The sequence below is a fragment of the Ictidomys tridecemlineatus genome, chromosome 12, assembly GCF_052094955.1.
Source record: "Ictidomys tridecemlineatus isolate mIctTri1 chromosome 12, mIctTri1.hap1, whole genome shotgun sequence".
Taxonomy (NCBI): Eukaryota; Metazoa; Chordata; class Mammalia; order Rodentia; family Sciuridae; genus Ictidomys; species Ictidomys tridecemlineatus.
In genome coordinates, this window is record NC_135488.1 from 46939628 (window position 1) to 46952759 (window position 13132).

At 51.1% G+C, this 13132-nt stretch overlaps 1 protein-coding gene across 2 annotated transcripts; it reads right to left on the reverse strand.

Annotated features, from left to right (window-relative positions):
• Positions 1 to 566: 566 nt before the first annotated feature.
• LOC144369315 (uncharacterized) lies at positions 567 to 12809 on the reverse strand. 2 transcript variants are annotated; one of them, XM_078028889.1, is made up of 11 exons: positions 12506 to 12809; positions 11334 to 11539; positions 10892 to 11097; positions 9718 to 9832; positions 8202 to 8317; positions 7806 to 8036; positions 6610 to 6724; positions 4213 to 4313; positions 3930 to 4046; positions 2842 to 2956; positions 567 to 938 (listed from the first exon to the last, which is right to left on the reverse strand). In XM_078028889.1, exons 1-11 carry the CDS (start codon positions 12796 to 12798, stop codon positions 733 to 735), a joined length of 1821 nt encoding a protein of 606 aa, XP_077885015.1. In that variant the 5' UTR covers positions 12799 to 12809; the 3' UTR covers positions 567 to 732. The 2 variants fall into 2 exon arrangements, with proteins under 2 accessions (XP_077885015.1, XP_077885017.1); XM_078028891.1 differs by lacking the exon at positions 3930 to 4046.
• Positions 12810 to 13132: the final 323 nt, after the last annotated feature.

Below are 13132 nucleotides of genomic sequence, written 5' to 3' on the forward strand. Positions count from 1 at the left end.
GTGGTTGACAGATGGCACAGAGGCTTCAATGTGAAACCGTGAATGCCAATCATTACAAGTGCTTCTGACACACTCTAGTTCAACCTGGGACAGCCCAAAGTGCTCAACAAGAACACGCTTTGTTCCTGCAAGTGGAAGCAGCTTGCATGAACTGTTTCAATCAGGAAATTCCAAGCTCTTCTCAGCAAGCTCATTCAGAGCACAGTTTTGGCCCAATAGAAAAAGGGTCCTAGCAAGAGGGTCCCACACCTACGATCACCTTCATAAGGTAGCTTCCCATCTTCTGTGTGGAAGTGGGTTTCTCCTTGGCCCTTATGCTGTGGAGGAGACCACTAGGAGCTAAGCTTCATGCAGGACCATCTGACCTGGACTTTTTGCAAGCCCTATAAAGCCCTCACACAAGCTCAAATGCTACAGGACTTTGCAGACCAGTCCATGCAACAGTAGACATTCATTCATTGTCTAGAGTCTACAGGTTCCTAAATGCATGGCATTCATTATCATCAAATGCACAATTTTGATCAAAAACCATCACAGTAGATCAGGTAACAAATCATCACAGTAGATCAGGTAACAAAAACATATATATTTTAAAATAATAATATATTAATGGAAACAACAAATACAGGATAGGGTAACAACTGTGTTACTAAACAAGGTCAAAGACAATGGCAAACTATAGATTCAAACTTTGAAGCAAATAGTAATCAATGTAAATATTCCTGGGCTGCCTCAGCCCCGCCCAGGCACACAGCAGCAGAATGGTTTTGCAAGCATCCTCAGGAGGGCTGGAGCCTTCTTTGCAGGACGAGAGGGAGGTTGAGGCTGGATCCACTCATCATTCTTTTGGGAGAGGCTCCTTTTCCTCAGCACGAAGTTGGGTTTTGTGTGAGGGTTCTTTGCGTAAAATACGTTGGCCTGCGCTGGAATCCTCAGCTCTGGGGAGAGAGGGGTGTACAAAATAAGGTGGCTCAGGAGGTGCTCCCTGGGACACCCCAACATCTGAGAGCCTGTGCCAGAAACTAACTGAGCCAGACACCTGAGAGCTCTCCAATTCAGCGCCAATACCAACAAGACAGCCTCCACAGTCCTCCCTGAGGAAGAACTAGGCAGAGCGCTTCAACAGACCTAATGTCTGTTCCTACCAAAGGCTTTGGACTCCAAAACATCCCAGGTCCTCTTGCATCTGCCAAAGCACACCACTAGGGTTTGCATCTGAAATCTCCCACAAAAGGCTCCTGTGCCGAAGATTCAGACCGCCACATGAGCCATCTTCACAGGTGGGTTTGGAGGGAAGCATTGGATGGTGAGTGCTCTGATGTCAACATGAAATTCTCATTCAAGATGAATACACTACTGGGAGGTGGGAGGGACTGGAAGAAAGGTTGAGCATGGGTGGAGGAAGACCTAAACAGGGGTGCGCCCTGGGCAACAGTACCTTGTCCCTGTTGGCTCCACTGAATCCTCATTCTCCAAGCAGAGGTCCTCCTTCTCCTCTCCGTCTTTCTCTCTCTCCCTCTCTCCCAGCCTTGTTCTCTCTCTCCCAGTCTATGCCTGTTTGGCAAGGGCTGAGGAGCTCTTCACTGCCACACACTAGAGCTTTATGGACAGCCTCAGTGCACAACCAAAGAGAAAGCTATGAAACCCAGAGAAAAGGCCTAGGATTCCTCAAGTATGGCCACAGTGAGGACAGGCTGACCAGCACGGATACCACATTAGAGCCACGCTTCTGCATTGGTGGAGCCTGCCTCCATGTGAACCAGGCTTCTGAGAATGGAGGCCACATTCCAAATGCTGCCCTCCTGAGAACAATGATTCCAAAGACCAGCAAAGGGACTGCTTCCCTCCAACATGGTGTATGGCCCAGTGGTGCCAAGACCCCGAGTGGGGGAATACAACAGCCAGCTTCTCCTTCCTCTGAACACCTCTTTCCTGTCGCCCTCCTCTAACCTAGAGCCTGTTCTCCATCCCTTCTGGGTTGGATGTGGGGATCTCTGCTATGAATTTCTTAGGCTACCAAGGCCCCAGACAGACTTCCTCTTCCATTGATTCTACTAACCTAACAGTAGGTTAAGATAGGAGACAAGTGATCCTAGAACTCATTGGGATGGTGGTCTTTAGCATACATAGGCTAGGATAATGGCTGCTGAGGTGTTTGGCTCACAAAAACCAACCAACCAACCAATGAAAAAGCGCTGACATAATTATCAGATGAGCTCTGTGGCTACGTGCTCAGGAAGCCCTCATCTGACTTTAGTTAGGGATCATAACCTGGCTATTGTGATCACTCCTTGGCTAGTGGACTCAGGTGCGGAAGACCATGGAATTTATGCAAAAACAGATGATTCAAGCTGTCTCCCAGGCTGTGTTTTCTTCCCAATTTCATCCTGTTACTGCTTGCTAGAATCTTGGCAATTCTCTGCCAAGGCAGTGGTTTTCTGGTCACACAGAAGGCTTTCAATCCTACTGCTTCAGTCCACAAAATTCCAGTTCCATCTTTAGCCCATGCATTCCCATGTTCCTCTGAAACCACTCATATCCCAGACCACAGAACCATACTGCTCCTGGAAAGAGGCTTTCCTCCTCACTCCTCACTGATGTCAGCTTTAGATGCCTGCTCATGTCCTGGGCAGGGCACCTGGTGGGGAGCCGCACTAGCCACTGGGGTATACCAAAACACCTGGAGAGCTTACACCAGCAGAAGTGCAGTTGGCTTTGTGCACGAGCCCAACACACCCTGTTGGAGTGTTCTTGGGGGTCAGAGACTACTCTTTGGTGCTAAGAGTTGACCTGAGTACACATCCTGACCCTTGCTCTCTGTCATCTGATTGTCCCACTTACTCTGATGGTGAGAGATGATTTGGCCCAGCTCATATTCCTCCGGCTTCTCCTGAGTAAGCAAGTGTAGCTCGAGGGCCCTGCGGATGACGACAGGAGCCCGATCGTGGCAGGTCACCTGGAGCAGCATGGGAGACAGGCCTTCAGGAAATGGGCCTTGAAGTGACTACTCAAGGACAGTGGGCAGGGGCATTCTGGAGGCACCTCCACTCTAAATACAAGGGCAACATCCATGACCCTACTACCTGAGGCTGAACTCCTGCTCATCGCGTGGGCTCTTCCCATAGGCTACTAGCCCAATCCTTGTACATAGGACTTCCTGGGCCTGCCATTGCTCTTTGTGGAGCTGCATTTCTCTCGAAGTGAAAGGACCCCACTATCTGCATACAGATGCAATCTCATCCCACAAGTTGGGAGGAATGGGACAATAGTCTCCAAGATCCCAGGTCTGCCCCAGGATGCAGGCAGCATTGGGAATGGCCTAGGCACAAAACCTAGAGGCTTTGGTCTGGATTCCAGGGCCAAAAACAGACCCAGGAACATGACCACACACAGGAATGACAAAAGATAGCCAGGAGAGCTCCTGGCCTCCAGAGGCTCAGTGCTGGCTGGGGTGTAGGAGGGCACCTCATCCAGCAAGGGTGGTCATTGGGTTACCTGGACATTTAGTGTGCTTGCTCCACATCCATACTGACTCTGCAGAGAGACCCTCTCAGCTCCTTGTTCAAGGAACATGCAGAACCTCACACTGCTGTCCTCCTCCATAGACGTCAACATCCCATACAGGGGAACCTGCAACCTAGGTCCTGTCCTGTTCTCATCTGTCACACATACCTGCCTCTGCCCTTCTGGACTGCATGCTGCCACCTGACACACAGACTCCCTCAGACATGGCGGTGGACAAGCTGCTGCTCTCCCTCAATTCAGCTCCAGCCCTTCACACTGACCTCTCCCTTCTTGATTCCCATCTATCCTCCTGATCATCCAGAAGCTCCAAATTCAAGAGGGCATGAGTAGTCCATGGTATTGGACCAGTGTCTGCTCCCCACCCAGGTGTAAGCACCAGGGGACACCCCTGCTCCCAGGCTTACCAAAACAGTCTTGGCCATCTTTGGACTTTGTGTTTCTAAGTGGACACGAATTAAGCAGGTGTCTCCCACCTGCTTGTGGGAAAGCGGCCTGGAGGACTTGCAGGTTGATTCTGAGAACTGTGGGGGATAAAACATCAGCAAACCCAGAAACAGAAAGCCACCCCAGCCTGTCAGGTGGCTCTATGGGCTTCTAGCACATATGTGCAGGTGCTCAGGCTTCTTATTTCCCCAGGTGGGAGTGGAATGGCAGCACAAGTACAGCTTGAATAAGGTAGGTGTTTACCTCCTTTCCCTTGACCTCGCGGCGTTTCCTCACGATGAAATAATACTTTATTTGTGGATTCATGGACAGATACATGAGTGAGTGGTCAGGGACCTTGATTTCTGCAGAGCGAAGTGGAGAGAATTGTTAGATGGCACTCAAGGATTGTACCACAAAACACCCACAACCCCTGAGAGTCTCCGCCAGGGCGAGCCTGCACCAGAATTGAGAGCCCTCCTATCCAGCTACAGTGCCACCAAAGACTCCCTCAGTGATTCTTCCCTGGAGAAGATGATGTACAGGATTCTAAACCAAAAGAGCACCTGGCGATGGAAACAGCACCTTGGGCCCAGAACTTCTCAGTGCAGGTTGGATCTGCCAAAGGGACACTGCTAGGCTCTGCATCAGGATTGGCAAAGGCTCCTGTGCTTAGGCCTTTCTCCCCAGGGCAGTCATGCTCATACATGGGCATTCAGGGAAGCGTTGGATGGTGGGCGAATTCATCCCCTTGCCCCGGATGAATCCACTCATGGATGAAAACGCGGAGGGGAGGTGGTATCCATCAGAGGAGTGTTGGGCATGGACATGGGAGGACTTCAGCAGGGTGGTGCCCTGGAGAACTCTATTGTTTTCTAGGTTCGCTCTCCTTCCCCTTGTTTCTCATCAGGAGCTGTCTGCTTGGTACTTGTATTCTGGTTCTTGTTCTACTTCTGGCTCTTCTTTCTACCCTGCATCTTCTTGTAGTTCTTTCTGGGTCTTTTTCTTGTTCTTACATGATTCCTTCCTGTTCTTCTTCTTGTGTATCTCCCTCCACCTTTCCTTATGTTCACCTCCTTCTTTTCCTTTTTCTTCCTCCTGCTCTTCATCATGTGATACTCTCCCCACTCAGGAGTGTCTCTTTCTCCTCCTCCTCCTTCTCCTTCTTTCTCTGGCAATGGTGGGGTGTCCTAAGGAGTTCAAATCACACTCTTCTGCCCAGATGCAGCCTCTGTTCAGTAGTCCAAGATGAAATCAGTTCTCAATCAATGGCCAGGAGTGAAACCAAGACCAAAGACAAGTGACTTCTTTTCTTTGTCATCGTCACAGTGAGGAAAGACTGAATAAGACACCACATTCTGGATAGGCTTCTACCTGTGGTAGTCAGCACCTCATCTGGACCAGGATTGCTAAAATAGATTCCACCTCCATAAAGCTTCCCCAATGAAAACAAGGTTTCCAAAATCTAGGAGAGGGCCAGCATCACTGCCACCCTCCTGCCATAAGGCATAGATGCCATCACACCTAGTGGGTTCCAGGCCCCCCGTAGTCCTCCCTTTTGACGTCTGTTACACACAAACCTCCCCTGGTCTGGAGCCTGCTCTCAACTGATGCTTGGGTTGAAAGTCTGTTTCTGAAATCACCTTTGTAGATTCTCGGTTTGGTAATTCCTTTTGACTGGCTTATTTTTTTACTAGGGATAAAACCAGAGGCACTTAAGCACTGAGACCATTCCCAGGCCTTTTTACTTGGGTACAGGGTCTCCCGAAGTTTCTGAGGCTGTTTGGAAATCCCCATCCCCCTGCACTGCCTCCCAAGTCCCTGAGATTCGCAGACACTGCCCCTTGCCCAGCTCCTTGCACCTCAGTCTTCCTCATGTGTGAGACAGAGCCAACTCAAATGAGGCGGTGTGTGAAAATGGGAAAACTCACTTACGTGCCCGACAGATGGTGGGTTCTACTGTGGACAGGCTGGGATGGTGGAGGCTAGGAGTGTCGGGCTCACAAGAAAGGAAAGAGCACTGGCATTGTGGACAGCTCAGCATTGTGGCCTCTGTTCTTCAGATGCCCTTCTTTGTTGCTGGAAGGAATAATAACCTGGCCATTCTGATATCTTCAGGAGATGGGCACCCAGGCACAGAGGATTTGGAATTGTTCCCAAAAGAACCCAAACAGGGTGTCCCCTGGCCTTGACTTCCTCTTCACTGAGTCCTGTTCCTAGTTGCTGCAATCCTGACATTCTTGAGTAGGCAGGACTTCTCATATCCTGGCCATGGATTGGGACCTGTGCTGCTTCCGTCCATAGCAATGCTCATCCAATCAGGACCCATGCTCTGCTCCTCTTCCTTTGAAGGCATCCTTATCAGTGAGCCATAAACCAAACTGATGATGGATTGAGCCTCTCTCTGCCTTGCCCTCATCGATATTACCTTTGCATTGCCAGACCAGGTCCAGGGGAGAACACGTTTAGGGAGGTCCAGCAGCCCCCTGGGGCCTCATTGAACACCTCCACATTGGACACGCCCATCACTGCACTTGGTTTCCTGCACCAGGCCCACCACACTCTGGCTATTTTAGGGCCAAGGCCCACTTTCTCTTGGCTGTGAGTTATCCTGAGCCCACTGTGGATCATGTCTCCCCACTGTCTGATTGTCCTACTTACTGTCATGCAGAGACATCATTCTCAGCAGCTCGAAGTTGTCCACATCCTCATGCTGCAACAAATTTTGGTCCAAGGCCCTGCGGATGAGGCTTGTCACCCTCTCCTGACATGTCACCTAGATCAGGGTGGGACAAATGTCATCAGAGAATGGCTTTTAGAGGAGCTGCCCAGAAGACTGTGGTCAAACATTCAGGAGAAATCTTAGCTACATATACAAGGGCACAATCTTGTTATCCTGCTACCTGAGTGTGGCCTCCATATACCCCCTGGGTTCTTGCAACGTGCTACTAGAACAATCCTGGTACAAATATCTGCCTGTACCTGCCATCTCCCCTCCCCCTGGGGAGCCACATTCCACTCAGGTCAAAGACCAAACTGCCTATGCACAGACACACTCTCATCTCACTGAGATGGCAGCAATGGGCCAGGGATCTGCGCACCAAGTGTGCTCTGGGATGCAGGCTGCCTTTGTGGGTAGAAGAGGCAGATGCACTGAAAATTTTGGTCCTGACTGCCACTACACAAAACAGACTCAGATACAAGAGTGTGCACTTGAGTGCTTCATGATAGCCTGGAGAGGCCCTGGGCTCTGGAAGCTCGGTGCGGGTCTGGTTGTAATGATGTACTTGACTCAGCACTGGCAGTCACTGAACATGTCTCCTCTGCAGCTGGACACCTGCAGCATTAGCGTGTCTACTGCACATCCATAGAAATCTGCCAAGAACCCCTTTAGCTCCGTATTTACATACATGCAAAGGCTGAAGTTCCGAAGCTTTGGCATGACCCCCCAGGTGATCCCGACCCCAAATTTCCACACCTAGTCATGCTAAGGAGGTTCTCTTCCCTGCCACCAGCAACACAACCCCTCCTACACATGTGACAAGTCACTGCCAGCTCCTCTGCTCCAACCTCACTCATTGAGAATACCAAGTTCTAGGCACTGCAGCCTGCACCCTGGACATATCTCTGCCTTCATCTGTCCACAGCACTTCCATCTGCACTTCTGGCCTGCCAAACCCACAATACACAGGCCCACTCACCGGTGAAGCTGGGTATGCTGAGGCTCTCCCCCCTCAGGTCAAGCCCTTAAGACTGACCTCTCTCTTCTTAATTTCCCACCACAGCCCCAGGGTTAGCTGTGTCTCCTGCCTTCCACTGTGTGGACACCCAGGAGGCAGCCCTGCTGTCGGGCTTACCAGGATGCGCTTTGTCTCCCTCAGGCTCTGTCCCTCTAGGAGGACGTGAACAAAGCGGCTGTCTTCCACCTGCTCGCTGGGGTGAAGCAGTGAGGAGCTGCTACTGGTGACTTTTCTCATGCAGCACTCATTGCTTTGGGTTGCCTGGGGTAATGGTCCTGCAGCCACCGCAGAGCTGCTGCTCACAGCTGCTGGGATCCTGGATGCCACTGCCACAGAAGGCTCCAAGAACTGTGGGGGATGACAACATCAGCAAAGCCCAGCACCTGCACCCCACCCAGCCTGGCATTGGCTCTGTGGGCATTCTACAACATCTATCCAGAACCTGAGGTTCTTGTCCCCATGGAGGATGTGGAGTGGCACCAGGAGTAAAGACTGAAGAAGGTGGCTGTTTACCTTCTTTGGCTTGACTTTAAACAACTTGCTGGCAGCTGTTTCCCGAAGAAGAAAGTTATAATCCACTCTGCCATCCAGGGCATAATATACGTTTCCATCTGCAGGGATCCTTAGCTCTGGAGAGGCAGGGGCAGAGGCGTGGTAGGTGACACTCTAGGAAGACACTACCCAACATCCCCCACAACTGAGAGCCTCTGCCAGCTCAGGTCTCACACACAGACCTGAGAGCCCCCGAATCCAGCTACTGTTCCACCAAAGACTCCCCACTGATTCCTCCCTGAGGACCCTCTATGCACAGGAGGTCCACTACAGGAACACCTTTCAAGGAAATAGCCCCTTGTGCCCCAGACCCTCTTAGTTCACGTTGGACCCAACAAAGAGAAACAGCTAGACTTTGTATCTGGATTGGTCCCCAAAGACTCACGTGTTCAAGGTTTTCTCCCCACTGCAGCAATGATCACAGGGGGGTTTGGGGAAAAGCACTTGATGGTGTGTGCCTCCACCTTGCCAGTGGATTCATCCAGGCATACAGGGCTACACTAATTGGAGGGGTATGGTTTGGAGGTGTGTTGAGCGTAGGTGGAGGATGTCCACAGCAGGGCTGTGCCATCCAGAGCAATATATTTCTCTTGAGTTCCCCACTTCTGCATTTCCTCCTCATGAGTATAATTCTCATTCACATTTTTAATCAATTTATTGTTATACTTCTTGTTCAGCTTGTGTTTCTCCTTGTTGTTCCTGTTTTTCTTCATCTTCTCCTCATGCTTCTTCTTAGTCATCTTGACCTTCTTATTCATGGTCTCCTCCTTCAACTTATTTTCATTTTTCTACTCCTGCTTCTCCTCCTCCTTGTCCTCCTTCTCCTCGTCCTCCTCATCCTTGTCCTCCTCCTCCTCCTCCTCCTCTTTCTTCTTCTTCTTCTTCTTCTTCTTCTTCTTCTTCTTCTTCTTCTTCTTCTTCTTCTTCTTCTTCTTCTTCTCTCTCTCTCTCTCTCTCTCTCTCTCTCTCTCTCTCTCTCTCTCTCTCTCTCTCTCTAAGAAGAGTTTACAGCTGTGAAGGGTTCTATTCTACCACACTCTTCTCTCTAGTAATGGCCTCTGGTCCTAAGTGGACTCAGTTTGCAATGTATAGAAAGATTGGAAGCCAGAAATGATTCTTAATTGAACTCATTTTCTCATGTACTCATCCTGGTCAGGAAAGGCCGCCAAAGTAGGCACCCTGTGGTTGTCTGTCTTCTTTGACACAAGACAAAGAAGCCTCTCTTCTTGGCCCCTTGTGGATAATAGCTTTGCAATACCTCCTCAGGCCAAGGAAAGAAAACATGTTAGGCAGGTCCACAGCCCCTGGGGAACATGAAGAACCTGCAGATTTATGCCCCATCATTACACTTTGTTTTGTGCACAAGTCCCACCATACTCTTCCTGGGCATTGGGCTAACGCACACTGTGTTTTGGCTCCCAGTTATCGTGAGCCCACTGTGACTCACTGCTCCCTACCCTCTGATGGCTCCACTTACTCTGATGGTTCGAGACAATTTGCAGAAGCTCGTAGTTTTCTGGATTCTCCTGCTGGAGCAAGTGTGCATCTAAGGCCCTGCGGATGATGACTGGAGCCCTGTCCTGGCAGGTCACCTGAGCAGAGTTGGAGAAAGCTCATCACAGAGAGAATTTGGGAGTAGCTACCCAGAGGACAGTGCTCAAGGACAATCAGAGACAAGTGAGCTCTCAACACAAGGGCACCATCTTGATACCCTGCTACCTGAGGCCTTCATGTGATCATGTGGGGTCTTCCTATGAGCCTCTAGTCCAATCTTGGTACAAGAGTTTGCTTCAACCTGCTATGCCCTACAGGGACAAGGGAATAAGGACCAAAAGGCTTTGTACAGACACACTCTAGTCCCATCAAGATGGGAGGAATGGTCCAGTGCACTTCCATATCCCTGCTCTGGTCTGGGATGCAGCTGCATTTTTGTGTGGACCAGGCACAAACCCTAGGTGCTTTGGTCCTGACAGCCAAGGCACAACACACACTAAGACTCTTTAATGATAGGCATGGAAGCTGCTGGGCTTGAGAGTGTCAGTGCTTGCTAGGGTGTCAGGAGGTTCGGACCCAGCAGGTGCAGTGGTTCAACATGGCTCCCCTGCAGCTGGACACCAGAGTCTCATGATGGATACTCCACACCCAGGAAAATTCTGCAGAGAGAGCCGCTAAATCTCTATTCACATACATGCAAACTAGAACACTAATGGGCCCCTCCAAGGCCCCCAGTTGTCTGTGACCCACACCTACCCACCCTAATCATTCTACAATGGCTCCCTTCCCTTCAACCAGCAACATATCCCCTCCCACACACAAGAAAATGACTGCCAACTCCTGTGCTTCAACCTCCACGGTTCAATATACTCCTCCTCAATACCAAGGTCAGTAGAGGATGGCCTGTACCCTCGATATTTCTCTGACCTCCTCTGACCCAGCACTCACTCCTGCACTTCTGACCTGCACACCCCAAAACTCGCACCCAGACCTGGCATGCTGCTGCACTCCCGCCTCTCTCTTGCTCACTTTCTGCTCTCCTTCCTGACCTTCCAGAAGCTCCAGTTCAAGAAGACAGGCCTAGTCCAAAGTGTTTGCTGTGGACTCGGTCTTCCCCACTGTGGGCTCCCAGGAGACTCCCCTGCTCGAAGACTCACCAGGATGCTCCTATACTGTGTTGTGTTTTCATTCTCCAGGTAGACGTGAATGAGGCACCTGCCTCTCATCCGCTTGTTATATTGGGGCCTTGGGGAGGACCGAGTAGAGACCCCTGATGTCCTGGACTCCGGCTCTGCCTCTTCCCTGGGAGAAGGCTCTGGCTCTGGGGTTGGCTGAGGAGCCATGACAGGAACTGAGCTTATAGCTAGAGGAGAAAAGATGCCAACATGACTGCCTTGCCCTGACCTTCCCACAGACAGACAATACCCCTGCTGCCAGGAAGAACTCAGGCCCTTAGCCCACACAGGACCTCTTTGCGGACTGGGGTCACTTCCTGAATGGACAAAGGCTTGTCCTAATTTCCAGCCCAACACCAGGCATACAGACTCCCTGCAGTGGGACAAGAGTCGGACCTTTCCTCATATACCCTTAGGTACTCACCACAGTCCGCCTGGCTCTCAGGCTTTGCCTGGCTTGATTTGCCATCTTCAATTGCGGCCAGGAGGTGGTGTGCTTGGTGTTCCAGGTTCAAGCCACCCAGCAGGAGCCACATGGATAGCAGCTGCTGCAGACTCAGAAAGCCTGGAGGCTGATGGGAAGCCTCGGAGTAGAGGTTCACCCAGGTGCCCAGGAAGGAAGGTGAGGCACTGTGGGGAGGAAGGTGTGGAGTCAGCAAAACCCTGGCCTTGCCTTCGCCACGGCCTCCAGAGAAAACCTCTGACCCTACACTGGGGAGAGCAGTCTTTCCTCAGCCTTCCCAAGTCAAATCACCTTGCAGGTCCCTATTCTGGAAACAGGAGCCCACCCTCTTGACCCCAAGCCCATTCCATGTTGAAGTTGGTCCAGGGGTCCACCATAGTCACTGAAGAGGACAACGTGCAGTTATGCCCCATGGAGTCAGGGATGCAGTCACATGTAGGATATGTACTCATGGCACCTGCGGTTTTAGGCTGACCCCCATGAAAAGGGACACAATGGCAGTCATTTGCACCCCATTTTTCACTGAATTATGAAACGTGACTGGAAACGTGTCTTCACACAGTGGGTGCTTTCTCCATGTTCATCAGTGAATGAGCCCAAGCTGCTGATTCCCACATATCTCTGGGTGTGGGAGCTGCCATGTCCAAAGCCCCTGTCCAGCTATGTCCCAGCTAGGACGGTCTGTCCCACTATGGAAATTAACATGTCTTTATTAACCCAAACGTGCTTTTCCCAAGGCCTGAGTTTTGAGACGCCTCTGGCACAGATCTACGTTCTTCACGAAGCCAACATCACACCAGAAAGACCACCTGGCCTCGCTGAGTCCACCTGGGAATGAGCTCAGTGCACACCATTGAGCTGTGGTGCCCAGTGTGTGAGGACTGCTCCACGGACCTCTGTGGATCAGCTGGAGTCAGGATGGTTTCTCTCCCTGAGAGGGGAGTTCACTCCCCTTACAAGGCTGTGGCAGGCACCTCCAGGACTTGTCCCATTCGGGGCTGACATTCCACTATGAGTGTGGTCCTCTATCTCATTAGGTATCACAAACCTTTGGGTCCCTGAGAGGTACATGGCAGCCCCAAGACCCAGGCATGAGGGGGCTACACACTTGGGCTTGGTGGTCTGGTGCTTACCTTGGGAACAAGAGATCCAGCACCTGCTGGGTGGGGATGAAATCCCAGGAGATTAACCCCATGTTGCTGCTGAAATGTAGGTTCCTCCCACCAATGTCAGGCAGGAGCTCATTCCTACGCTGGTCCTGCCTGTAAGGTTCAAGGCTCTGTACCCTGAAGGGCTCCTCCGTGTTCTGATCATTTTCACCCTGGGTTGGGACCAAGAATGGTGGGTTCAAAATGGAAATGGTGACAAACAGAAAAATGACTTGTGCCAATACACTAGAGTCAAAGCACAATGGGACAGTTCCCATCAGTACACACACACACACACACACACAAACACACACACACACACACACAGTCAGAATAGGAGTCCTGGGCCATTCATCAGGGATCAGACTAGAGGGCCTGCTGGGCTCACCTGCCCTGTGCTACTCACTGTTACTCTTGAGCTCCTCTGCGACAATCGCCAGAGGCTCTGGCGTCTAAGATGAAGCCTCACCCAGTGCATCCACAAAAGGGCTAGTTGGCCCCCCTGAGATTCCTGGGAGCCTGAGGCTCGGCATTGTTTGCAACCACAGGAGAACATCCTTCTCACTCCAGTTTCTCCAACCAAATGAGCTCGGATGGCTTGGTCAGTTAAGT